This window comes from Bos mutus, chromosome 28 (genome assembly GCF_027580195.1).
Source record: "Bos mutus isolate GX-2022 chromosome 28, NWIPB_WYAK_1.1, whole genome shotgun sequence".
NCBI classification, from domain to species: Eukaryota; Metazoa; Chordata; class Mammalia; order Artiodactyla; family Bovidae; genus Bos; species Bos mutus.
The window spans coordinates 16,129,390-16,143,025 of NC_091644.1; the positions used below are offsets into that span (position 1 = coordinate 16,129,390).

The 13,636-nt window shown below is 39.7% G+C and overlaps 1 protein-coding gene across 8 annotated transcripts in view; it reads left to right on the forward strand.

Moving 5' to 3' along the window:
• USP54 (ubiquitin specific peptidase 54) overlaps positions 1-13,636 on the forward strand; it is a 131,240-nt gene that overhangs the window by 83,103 nt on the left and 34,501 nt on the right. For 6 of the 8 annotated variants that reach the window (XM_070364722.1, XM_070364720.1, XM_070364724.1 and 3 more), the window contains 8 exons: positions 3,814-3,948; positions 5,622-5,735; positions 5,875-5,957; positions 6,379-6,484; positions 6,595-6,741; positions 8,403-8,552; positions 10,209-10,377; positions 11,706-11,876. In XM_070364722.1, coding sequence (XP_070220823.1) covers positions 3,814-3,948; positions 5,622-5,735; positions 5,875-5,957; positions 6,379-6,484; positions 6,595-6,741; positions 8,403-8,552; positions 10,209-10,377; positions 11,706-11,876 — 1,075 coding nt within the window. The remainder of the gene's footprint in view (positions 1-3,813; positions 3,949-5,621; positions 5,736-5,874; positions 5,958-6,378; positions 6,485-6,594; positions 6,742-8,402; positions 8,553-10,208; positions 10,378-11,705; positions 11,877-13,636) is intronic. The other 2 variants (XM_070364725.1, XM_070364726.1) reach the window with 1 other exon arrangement.

Below are 13,636 nucleotides of genomic sequence, written 5' to 3' on the forward strand. Positions count from 1 at the left end.
GTCTTTCTTTCCCTTGTTATCTAGGTCATGGGAAATCAGCCTCTTAAATACAAGCGGCAGAATAGAGAAGAGTTTCAACCTTCGTACCCAGATCTCAGAGACTGAGGAGGTAGCTCAAGGCAGAAGTGTATCTGACTCAAGGCCTTTCTTCATAGGTCAGTGCAGGCAGTAACCTAAAATAACTCCCAAATAGAATGGTGATGATAATAACAGCAGTTAGATAGCACTTTCATACTATCAGACTAAGATATAAGTATCTGTCTAAGATATAAGTATAAAGATAGATAATTTAGGTAATCCTTAAATAATCCTAGGAGGTAAATACTATTATTAATTCTCTTTTAGAAGAGAAAACTAAAGCCTAGAGGAGTTAAGTAACTTGTTCAAGGTCATATAGATGATAAATAATAGGGCTGGGATTTTGAACACAAATAGTATGGTTCCACAGTCCATACTATTATGCTATTATGCTATGCCATCTCTCCATGGAGCTCTGTCCTTTCTCAAATAGGGTCATCGGAGCCATAAAGTATTTTGAGTGGCCATTTTCTTAATTCTCTCTAGGATGGTAACATAACTAGTACTGTGTGTAGGAGAGAAGTTAATTCATTAGGAGCTGTTGATGCCTTCGAGTATTAAGACTTAATTCTTGAGGAAACCCAGTTGAGAAACACTAAAGGGGCTGTAGTTTGCATTCGTTGTGTTTGTACAGAACTGTCCTGAAACTAATTTTGTATTGGTTTGTTTTGGAACTGATTGTGGGCTCTGAACAAAGGACCAAACCGTATCCATCCCTTGCCCAAGAGCATTGATGCCTTACCATTAATGATTGAGAAGAATGACAGGTGGGAATATGATCGGTTACCAAGTTTGGCCATGCTCAAGTGACTCTCTTTCATTATATCATCAAGTGTTCAGATCACCATATGTAGAAGCAGTCACTACTTCTTTTCCTACTTTCCTTTTCCTTTTTTCTTCACATTTTCCCAAGTTTCAAAATACCATTGGTCACTTGGTCGGTATCCAGTTGCCCTCTGGGAGTGTTTAAATGTGTTGGCCGGTATCCACTTGCCGCTGGGAGTGTTTAACTGTGGACCTAGACCTTTCCTTTTGGTCTAGTTTAAGGGGTCACTGATAGATGTTCTTTCACTTCCAGCAACAAATTATGGAAGATCTTTCTCTGCCTTTACCTGATCTTATAATAGACTTTTTAAAACTTTCTAGGTCAGTCCAAAATAACTTAAAAGTAATTATAAGAGACCTCTGCCCCTAACTCCATGCTTGTTAAATAATACTAAATATAGTTTGTTGGTACTGCCTCCTTCATACCATAGACTTGTTTATAGGCAAATAATAGCCAGGTACAAGGTAAATTGTTCCCAAGTTATTATAGGGATAGATGTTCAATGTGTATGAGGTGGAATGATGATATTAAGAAAATAGTGTGAAGAAAACAGTTCCTACTTGAAATTAGAAGAATGAGGTTTAGTCCCATTTTGCTTGAACTGGTTATATTACTTTAAAAATTTTCACTCAGAAAGTTGGTTCTTCATCTGCTTAAAAAGAGTAGGGACTTAATATTTTCCCTTAATAAGATCTACTCATATAAAATCATTCATTCATTTAAAACTAGATTTTTAAAAATTAAAAAAAAAAACGTTTAAAATTTATTTATATACTGTCTTAGCCGCACTGGGTCCTCATTGTTGTGTGGTTCTCTGTCCCATGACAGCGAGAGGGGTTGCTCTCCAGTTGCAGTGTGAGGGCTTCTCAGCACGGTGGCCTCTCTTGTTGCGGAGCGCAGGCTCTGGGGAGTGTGGGCTTCAGTAGTTGTGGCGCTCAGGCTCGGCAGTTGTGGTTTCCTGGCTAGAGAGCCAGCCTCAGTAGCTGTGGTGCACAAGTTTAGTTTCTATGCAACATGTGGGACCTTCCCAGGTCAGGGATCAAACCTTTGTCTCCTGTATTGGCAGGTGGATTCTTTACCAATGAGCCACCAGGGAAGCCCGAAAATTAATAGTTGATAGCCTTTTACATGCCAGTACTATTCTTGGTGCTGGAGTATAGCAAGGAATTAAAGGATAGAAATTTCTGACTTCATATTCTAGGGAGTGCATTTAGACAATAAATAAATAAAATACATGGAATGACTGTTGGTAACAAGTGCCATAGGGAAACTTAAAACAGATAAACGTGGGAGGTTTAGAAAAAGTGGGGGAAGCTTGCTGTTTTAAATAGAGTGATCAAGGAATACTATATTGAGAAAGTAATGTTTGGATAAAAATCTGAAGGGAATGAGTGACTGAGGTACTGCAAGTAAAGTGTTGAGTAAAATGAGGACCAAGAATAGCCATTTTAGGTTGGTGGGACCTCTTACTGTTAGCTCACATAGGTAGGTTGATAAAAGTGGTCTCATTTCTGGTCTCATTCGTAAGTCTGAAAAATAACCCTGGATTTTTTTTTAATATGAATAATTACTAACAAGGATTTCAGGAGAGAGACCTTCTTTTTCATGTTGATATGTCACTCACTGTTGGGGGAGTAGTTTATCTGGGTGGCTTAGTGTGGATCTGGGCCATGTAATGTCAGTGAACACATTCTAATCTCCGGGCGGAGGGTCTAATACCACTGGGGAAGCCACCTCAAGCCAGGTGCCACTGTTGCCACTCTCTGTTTCCATTCTCTGCATATCACATTAATCATTGTTTCAAATACAGGTAAAGATGGAGAAGGCAGATACATTTAGTTACACCAGAATAAAAAACTGCTTTGCTTGAAAGATACCAGAAGACTCGAAGAAGGTATTTGCTATAAGTAGTACTCACAGAAGACCCAGAAAAACTAAGGCAGTTAGAAAGACTAAAATTAACCAGTTTGACTATATTAATTGCTGACAAGGATACGGGGCAATTTATTTATATTCAGGCACTGGTAGAAGTTTAAGTTGCCATAATCTCTTTATAATAGCAAAAAAGTGGAGACTGCCAAAATTTCTGTCAATTAAAAAATGATAAATAGATGTGCTAGAGTAACCTGATGTAATGCCATACAGCAAGGAGAAGGGGTGAAATGTGTGGATAACCTCAAAAATAATGCTGAATTTTTTTTAAAAAAGTAAAATTCAGTGTGATACTTCTTACATAAACAAAGAAGCTGTACACACAAGCATACTATATGTTATTGAGAGACAAATATACACACACACTTACAAATATATATAAAGTATTAAAAACAAAAGATTGTGCTGTGAACTCATGGTAGTGAGTGACTGGGCTTAAAGGGGACTTTAGCTTTATCTGCAGATTAGAAGTAAACATGATAGAATGTTTATTTCTGAGTGTTAGACATGTACGTATTTGTTATATTATTCCTTTTACTTTTGGGTAATTTTATAGCAGCTAAACAGTTTAAAAGAAGAGGGCCAGATTTCATAGGATGAGTCACCAGAGAATAATTAGCCAGTTTATTGACCTATAATTTATCTTTATTTACTATAGACCATTTATCTCTTTATATATCAGAGGAAATGAGGTAACTGCATTTCTTTAACGCATGACAACAGTCTCTCCTAATGTGTCCTTAATGGTATATCACACTCAGATGGAAGAGCAAGGATCCTTATGAGCGCATGTCATGCCCATTCCTATGAATCTTGTTTTTTACTTTTTTTATTACTTACTGCAGGCATATCAACTCCTGGAAGGTACATTTGGTTCCATAGCTAGAAGCATGGAGATGCTAGCACGGCCGACTGGGATGCATAGAAGCTGAGTAATAGCACTGTGCTTTTCCCCTTGTCTAACCTCTTCTCCACAGGGAATCTTTAACCAGTTTCAGTGCAGTAGTGAAAAAGTGCTTCCATCTGACGCTCTCCGCAGTGCTCTGGCAAAGACTTTTCAGGATGAGCAGCGTTTCCAGCTGGGAATTATGGATGATGCTGCGGAGTGCTTTGTAAGTGCTGGCCCCTGGCCCTCTTTGATACGGGGTGAGTCTGTGGATGGTCTCTGTCAGGGACTTGCTACTTTACTGTGGTATTTACTGTATTCCTCATCTCTACAGCTAGCACTAGAATTTCCCTGGTTTCTCAGAGCTCTAAGTTGTCTCTGCTGAGTATGAATTCATTCTCAGTGTGAATTGTGGGTTTATTCTTTTTCCTTCAGGCTTAGGGTCGTTTTGTGCTTGCCATTGCACAGAACAGTAGCTTTCACCTTCAGAGGAGACAAGGCTCGTTATATAAATATAAATTGCTGGGTCCTACTCTCTTGAGTTTCTGATTTGGTAGGTTTGGAGTAGGGCCCAAGAATATCTGAAACAAGTTCCTAGGTGAGCTAATCCTGATACTCCTGGTCTGGGGAACCACACTTTGAGAGCTCCTGCATTACCCAGGATAATTAAATAGACAGTAGCTGAGTCCTTAGCACAAACATGATGTGCTACTTTGGGTGATTTTTAGTAGACAACCCTCACTTTTTTCAACTCCAGGTGCCACCCGTCAGTCTTCAGAACGCCCTCTTTGTGCAACTATTAAACAATCTGAGAAATGTACATCCTATTACAGGTTAAAATGTACCCCTGAGAAACTGGATCCCTGATTTATTGCTGGTAGGAATCTATAATGATCTAGCCACTCTTGAGAACACTTTGGCAGTTTCTTTTTTCCCTGTGCACTGCACAGCATGTGAGATCTTAGTTCCCTGACCAGGGGTTAAATCCATGCCCCCTGCATTGGGAGTGCAGAGTCATAACCACTGGACCACTAGGCAAGTCCCCTGGCAGTTTCTTAAAACACTAAACTTGAAAACTACCATAAGATTCAGAAGTTAGATTCCTAGGCATGAATCCCAGAGAGATGAAAACATATGTTCATATGAAAACCTATCCATGAATATTCATAGAAGCTTTATGTATAATAGCCCCAAAGTAAAAAGCCCCAAATAACTTTTAATGGATAGATGGTGAGACAAACTGTGGTACTTCTATGCCATGGAATACTATGCAGCAGTAAAAGTAAACGGTTGATGTGCAACTACTTGAATGATCTAAAGGGAATTATGTTGAGAGAAAAACGCAGTATCAAAAGGTTGATCCCATTTATATAGCATTCTTAAAATAATAACATTGTAGAGCTAGGAGAACATATTAGTGGTTGCTAATATGTTAAGGTTGGGATTGAATGGGTAAAGTTATAAAAGGATAGCATTAGGGAGCTTTGTGGTGATGAAACCGTTTTATATCTTGATTGTGAAGGTGTTTATATGACTATACATGTGATAAAACTGAATTGAGCTTTACAGACCCACCGATGAATGTCTGTAAAGCCAGTGAAATCTGAATAAACTCTGGATTGTGCTGATGTCCATTTGCTGGTGTGGGTATCATACTATAGTTAGGTAAGATGCCTTCTGTGGAGGAAACTGGGTGAAGTGTGCATGGACTGCCTATACAATTTTTTTGGGAAACTTTCTGTGAATTGATAATTATTTCAAATTAAAAACTTTTTAAATATATCAGAGATATTCTCACCTCCCAGAAAGATTGCTGTCTCTGTGAGTAAACTGCCAACAAATTTGTGCTTTTCTTTGTTAAATGTTTTTCATATGCTGCTTTTGTTCCTTCCCTGTTAGGAAAACCTCCTGATGAGAATTCACTTCCACATTGCTGATGAAACCAAAGAGGACATATGTACTGCCCAGCACTGCATCTCCCACCAGAAGTTTGCGATGACACTGTTCGAGCAGGTGAACCTTATCTTTATCCCTATCACTTCTTAGACCTTTTCTTTAAGAACACTTTATCCGAGGATGTAGAGTGTCACATGGGGGCCAAACGAGTTAATGACTATGGCTACTGGTGTCACTTTTTTCTTCCTGGGCTTAGTGCGTATGTACCAGCTGTGGCGCCACTTCTGACCCGCTGCCTTTCATCCAGATGGTGCATTATATCTCCACTACTTCCCTTTGGTGAGTCTTACAGCGTTTCGTTCTCTGTATTCATAGGCATTCCTGGGTTTTAACCAAAGGCTCCCAGGTAGCTTGTAGCCTTATTGCTGAGTCTTTGCTATACTGTGGGATCTCAGAACAGTCATTTTGAATAACCTTTGTTCTCTTCCTTTCCTGTCCCATCTTTCCCCTTCTCTTAGTCCCAGTTCTGGCCAGCAGAGTGGGAGGAGGAATGGGGATTCTATGAGCTTTGGATTTGGGACCAAAAGGCTCACTTACTCTGTGGGACACTGAGGCTGGTCAGGACAAGGGGTTTTAGCATAGTGGGCAGAGGAAGGAAGTCAAACATGTGAGTTAGGAATCTGCATGAATGATTTATTTGATTTAGCTATAACTCTGTACAACTCCCCAAATCATCCCCCTTCAACTTCCCATCTCGAAGCAATCAGGCTATTTGTATGCTGGAAAGACGAGAAAAACCCTCACCAAGCATGTTTGGTGAGCTGCTGCAGAATGCCAGCACCATGGGGGATCTGCGGAACTGCCCGGTGAGTTGTCAGGTGTGGGGTTCAGAGTGGGGAGGAGAGCCCTGGGGTTAGTGGAATTAAGGCAGAGCCAGTGAGAAACATGTCAAACTGACCTTATATGTGTATTTCAGAGCAACTGTGGAGAAAGGATTCGGATTCGCCGTGTGTTGATGAACGCACCACAGATTATCACTATTGGGCTGGTATGGGACTCGGACCACTCAGACTTGGCAGAGGATGTCATTCACAGCCTGGGCACCTGCCTTAAGCTGGGTGATGTGAGTGTTAATTACCTGTATCTCTCACTTGGAGTTCTTGTATCTTAGTATTGCTCAAGGGCAATGAGCTCTAAACACAAAGGTGTATCCTAAATGACAAATATTAAAGAGTTTTGAACAAATGGATTGTATGTGTATGTAGACATGCATATGCATGCATGTACATGCTCACATTTCTGTGTATAGGTGGCAAAGGCTTTTTGGAAGATATGGAATGATCTTGGCCTTGAAAGCTACGATGGGCAGAGCTTAGTTATTGATAAAAATGAAGTAATTCAGTACTTCCTTGGTGGTCCATTGGTTAAGAATCTGCCTGCCAGTGCAGGAGACATGGGTTTGATCCCTGGTCCGGGAAGGTCCCATGTGTCACAGACCAGCTAATCCCATGTGCAACAGCTGCTGAGCCTGCAGACCCTAGAGGCTGTGCTCTGCAACAAAAGAAGCCGCTGCAGTGAGGAGCCTGAGCGTCACAACTGGAGAGGAGCCGCTACTCACTGAATCTAGAGAAAGCCCACACAACGATGAAGACCCAGCGCAGCCAAAAATAAATAATTAATTTAAAAAAAAATCAAATAATTCATAGAGTTATCCTGTGCTCTGCTCATTGTTAGTTAATACAAGTGTATTCATCCATGGGAGGTAGTAAGGTCAAAGAGGTAAGCAGTCCTGACTAGTGCTACTGTGGGCGATGAAAGAGGCAGAAGTTGGTGACATGAGTCACAGATATTAAATTCATGGTGAGGAACCAGTGTCTGTTGACACGGTAATGAATTGGCTTGGAAGAGAGTTCTAGTGGTTTTCCACGCATCTATTCAGGGAAGTAGGGAACAGACTTCAAACGTGGGGTCATTGCCTTATCAGCTGCATGTCCTAATATAGGTACAGCCAGAATTTTCCTTCAGTTCAGAGGAAGAGCCAGGAAGTTTGTAATTTCCTTTCTACTGGTTTCTCTCTCTGATGGTCCTGTGGCTAAGGAGATCCTTTGTTGTCTTTTAATGTCGTTAAGTTGTGGCTGAGAATAAGTGGACTACTGGGATCTTATTTTAGATTTCCTTGCCAAAGACTCTCTGACATAATAGCTCTGCACAATAAAGAGCTCACTTTTTCTGTAGCATATGTTTTCTCTTCTACTTTTGTTTTGTTTTTATGATTGCTTTCTCAACCAAACAGGTTCCTTAAGGCAAGAGTCCTTGCCTTCAAACATTTTATATGTCTCTTTGTACCCAGGACAGTGCTGGACATCTTGGAACTGAAATGCTAGTAACCAGTGTGAAGCAATTCCTCCTCCTAAGGCCTTTCTTATCCTCTACTTATTGTCTCAGCAGGAACTTTGTATTTATGGCGCCAGCTGATAAATAACTTTTGAAACTTAAGAAAGTTTTATTCTTTTTTTTCCCCCAACATTCCTGGCTCCTCTTAGGATAAGCCCCAGCAAGAAAAATTATTAAAATGTATGAAGAAGCATCATCACCTTACCAGTTTGACCATTTTCTCTCTTTTCCTTAAGTTCTGCCTTTTTAGATTCATTACTTATGATAATATGGACTAGCCAAACAAGAAGCAAGTCAGTACCTTAATTAAGAAATGATGGAGTCTTTTGAGAGATGATATGAGAGGATTGAGTATGTGACTCTTCTTTGCTTTCTCCTCTTTCCCCACAGCTGTTTTTCAGAGTGACAGATGACCGGGCTAAGCAGTCTGAACTGTACTTAGTAGGAATGATCTGTTACTACGGCAAACATTACTCTACATTCTTTTTCCAAACAAAAATCCGCAAATGGATGTATTTTGATGATGCTCATGTCAAGGAGGTAGGAATATTCAAACCCTTCTTGATGTGTTTGGTGCCTGGGACAAAAAACTACCGTTATTTGTCTTCAGTGTTTTATTTTCATAATTTTGTTGTCTGTCTGCCTGTCTCTCCCAACAAAACAAGTTCCTTAAAGACAGAATCAATTTATCTTCTATATTGTCTTTAAGTCCCCTCACCAAGCATTCAGCACAGTTCTCTATTTATAGTTAAAAGGGCTTTTTAAATACAGTCATTGGTTGATTTGAGCAAGAACAATCTAATGTCTCAAATTAGTTTATAAGCTTAGCACGGAATTCAGAATTCCAAATCTTGGAATTAACAGTGAGTAATGCTTTGTCTCAGGACTGCTATAAATTGTTTTGTAGTAGTTATCTCCCTGAAATACTCTATCGTGGATTAACGTGTTTTGGGATAGTGTAAAAAAAATAAGGCCATGATGATATTTAAAGCTGGAAATTTGGTGCTATCTAAACCATGGAGCATGTGGCTGAAGTAGTTTAAATGATCCATGTGAGTTAGGAAGCCTCTTGTGATAAGGTTAGCATCTAGGAAATTGCTGACTCTAATCTATCCCAACTGTGGACCTTTCGTAATATTTTCCACAAATAGTAAAGTGGGAATTTGTCAAATTCCCTGATTCTCTTCTTCGTCTCTTTTTTACTGTTGTAATTTTGGGCGACTTATGTAAGTTCTTTGAGCTTTAGATTTTTTTATTTGAAAAATAATACCACCGCCTTATAGTAAATATGGTTTGTATGAGAAAAGCATATAAATGTGTTTCAGTTAAAATAACTCAGTTACACATTTACTGAACATCTGTTATGAAATAAGCACTGTGCTAGTTGTCTGACTGCAAGAACACACTGTCTAAGAACGTGACTGGTGCAGACTTAGGAGAAGTCAGTGTGGGGATTTGACTGGATTGTTGTTTCCGTGGCTGTCCTGTCACTTTTTCCCACTGGCAGCACTGAATCCAGCACAAAGCTAAAGCTGCAAGCTTCAGCTGTCCATGCTAAGCGGTTTGACATTTTATGTCCTGCCACATGTGAACTCTGAAACGGAATGTCACTTATTCTAAGGCAGTCTGTGAGAGAGTTTCTGTGTGCTCTCTAGCTTCATACAAGTGATTGTAATATTTAGGAGAAAATGATAGAAATGCAGATTTCAAGGAGGGGCTTTTATTTGATGTCTGTGAAAAGAAATTGGTCCCCAAGTACAACTGAAATTGCCTCACATAGCATATTCAGCTTTGAGAACTTTTATTCATATTTCACAACTGAATTGATGTTTTACATGAATAAGAATAATTTTATTCATCATTCCTTAGCTAAAAGGATCTCACAAAAAAAAAGAATTAACAAAAAATTCATTGGTACTTTCCTGGTGGTCCGTTGGTTAAGATTCTGTGCTTTCACTGTGTAGGAGGCACAGGTTTGATCCCTGGTTGGGGAACTACCTGCATGCCTCATGGTGTGGCCAAAAATTTAAAAAAAAGATTTTGTCTTAAATTTAGGTCTGTGATCTCTTCTGTTGTCTTTTTACCCAGTTCTTGTCTTTTCATCTCTTTTTCTTTAGAAAAATAGAACAGAAAGATATATGTTGAATTATGGACATGAAGTATAATTGTCTTGCTTTTCTGGTTGTTCTGGTTCAGATTGGGCCCAAGTGGAAGGATGTGGTGACCAAATGCATCAAGGGGCATTATCAGCCTTTGCTGCTGCTTTATGCAGATCCCCAGGGTACCCCAGTGTCCACCCAGGACTTGCCCCCCCAAGTTGAGTTCCAGTCGTACAGCAGGACATGCTACGATAGTGAAGATTCAGGTGAGCAGCCCAGCTCTTTACTTTCCTCCCTCCCTCTGGCCGTGTGATGACTAGATAGTAGGGTCTCATAGCCATGAGCCTAGCACTTGACTTAGCTTGGAGAAAGATAAGGCAGATTTGCCAACTCGTGCTGAAGCCCACGTTGTGCCAGGCTTAGTTGCCTTCACTGTTGTCTGAATGTGTTGTTTTGATCACCTGGCCCCGATTCAAAAGTCAGAAGGAAGTTATGTTGATTTAGACTGAGATATTAAGTTTATGAGGAAACCTCATTATTTAACCATCTCATATTGCTAAGGTGACTGATTTTTACTAGCGATTTAACAGTGATGTGAATTGTTAGGACCAAGAAAATGATACGAGTTACTACAAAGCTAGTCACTTTGTTCGGGATGAGAGATTTTTGTTTTAAAATGCCAAGTGCAGAAGCAATATTCTGTAGCTGTTCACTTCTAATTCAATTATTTGGAACTTAAATCATTTTTTCCTGTGGAAACAATTTCAGCTTTATTGCTAAGATCTCAGGCTGTCCCTCAGAAATTCATCCTATAATAGAAATACAACCCTGATGGTTTTGGCTTGATTCCTAAAATGAGGGAAAAGTCATGTTCTTTTTCCTGTTTTGGATCTAGGGCTGGATGGCCCTGCATATAATTTTGAAAGAGAAGAGACTCATCTCTGGACTCTTTTCCTCTTTCTTTGTGCCTCCCTCCCACTTGGTGTGCTCACTCCGCCCTTGCACCCCACCCAGACCTGCTCTGCCGCTTCTCCCTTCAAACACCCATTCACACTGTCGTGCTTATCTCAGCCAGGTGTGCAGAGGAAAGCAGTCCAGATGAACTAATTCACACCAAAGTATAAATAACTGCCCCTGAATGTCTCATGCATGTTAAACATGCTTATAATTTATAATATAAACTAAATTTTTACAAATGACTTTTCTGACAGTATAGGAGAAAAATTATGGGATAGGGAAGCAACGTGTTATGTGTCAGCCTGGGACTTGCCATCTAACTAGATTTTGCTTTCCACAGCTTTTTTCTTTCTTCTTACTTCTCCCTCCTTCAGCTTTCTAAAAGCCCCACAGTTTTTCACAGTGGCAGGCAAATTGAGGGCTTCAGCAAGGTAGGGGCAGGAGTGGGAGGCATTATTTATATGTGTGTGTGTTATCTGAGGTTGGGTGTCAGAAAGAACAGCTCTGGTATATCCTTCTTATCCTACTGTTTAGGAAGTTCCTACCTCATGGACTTGTGTTGCCATCCAACTCTTTGCCCCTCTCTCTGTCACTGTCATCTCTCTCCTCACCTTTGCCTGTCTCCTCCTTCCCTCAGGGAGGGAGCCCTCCATTTCAAGTGATACTCGAACAGATTCCTCAACGGAGAGCTATCCCTACAAACACTTCCACCATGAGTCTGTGGTCAGTCACTTCTCTTCTGATTCTCAGGGGACAGTCATCTATAATGTGGAGACTGATTCCACGTCTCAGAGCAGTCGGGACACAGGTAGGGACTTAACACAGTCAACCCTGCCTGCCTTACTCTATTCTACATGGAGGGTCTCCCAAGAAAAAGGAAACGTGGCAAGTCAGAAATGTTTGTCATGCAAAGGGGGCAATGCAGAGAACTTGAGTAATTGACTGGGATGAAAGGAAGCAATGCAATTCTGAATGAACAATGGTGTTCCATTGGACACGTGCCTGTCAACAGCAGCCTCTCAGTAAGGACCATTGTAATGAGATTATTTATGTGATTATAATGTGATTGTTTATCCTGAAGTCTTTTTCTAAAAACTTTTCTCCTGCTGTGCTCTTGATCCCTCATTCTCATAGTGTCCCATTAACCATTGTGATCCTGCACCTCATCACATTCACATCTCAAAGGGATTTTCGAGAAGGGATGTATTTATGGATGGGGAACCTGCTCATCACCTTGCTAGGCTTCCTGAAGGACAGAGAACCAAAAAAATGGAAAGTTAGCCTGTTTGTTATTGTGAATTCCATGCAGAGAATGTTCTTGAATTGTTCTGTTAATCTATAGAAGATTGTGCCTGTGTCAGTAGAAGAAATCATTACAGGGTATAAAAGGAAGAACAGTGAGTGACTGCTGAGACAAAAAGCTCATCATTGAAAGCATAGAACAGTACCCATACTCTTAGAGACTTGGGAATTAGTGTTTACATCCTGTGCATACGCTTAAAAAAAAATAGAGGCTCTCAAACATATTCAAAAGTATACAGAATAGTATGCAGCCCCTTCACGTACCTGTCACCTAGTTTCAATAATTATAACTCTTTGTCAGTCTAGTTTTATCTGTACCTCTGCCCACTTCCCCTACTCATGGGTTATTTTGAAGCAAATCCCAGACATTATATCCCCTTTTCCAGAAGTATTTTAGTATGTATCTAAAATAATCATTTTTTAACATACCATTAACTTCTTAAAACTGTTAAATAACCAGTGAGTGTTCAAATATCCTAGTGTCTATAATTTCACATTTTTAGTAGTTTTTTTTTTGACTCAGAATCCAAATGAGCCACATTGTAATGGGTTGATAAATCTTGCATTTCTTTTCATCTGCAGGTTTCTCCTCTATTTCTTCCTTTCTATTTATTGTTGTACAACTAGATAGTTTGTGCTACAGTTTCTCCTCATTCTAAATTTTGCTGATTGTGTCTATGTGGTAAACTTTAGCATATTTCTTTGTCCTCGGTATTTTTTATAAATTGGTAGTTGGATATAGTGTTTTGGTCAGATTCATGTTGGATTTCTTTTGATGACTGTGTATGAATGACTATGGCAAAGTGTGATTTTTGTTAGATGATATTTCTGAAACTGAACCAGGGAGAAACCAAGTCACAGGATAAATGAGGAGAGTCAGGTTTATTTTAAGGGTTTGTGAATGGCTGGGGGTGGGGAAGCATGCACATTGGTTTAACATTAGTGAATTTAGTTGTTCCAGTTGATTTCCTCCTTTCTTAAATCTTTCTTAAATCAGCCCAGAGATTGCAAATTATTAGATAACAGCAATAAAAGATTGTGTTGGTAAGTGATTGTAAATATGTAGCCATATCATTGCATCTTGTACCTGAATATGTATAAGGATTTTCATAACTAACATATGAAAGCAAATTTCTGCTCTCAGACATTTTGAGAACCCTAGGGGGTTTCCTCTAAGTCTACATTCCAGTTTATTTCAGTTGCTTAATTCACCTTTGGCTTCCAGCAGCTTAAACCTTTAGAATCTGACTGTGGTCAGATCATACA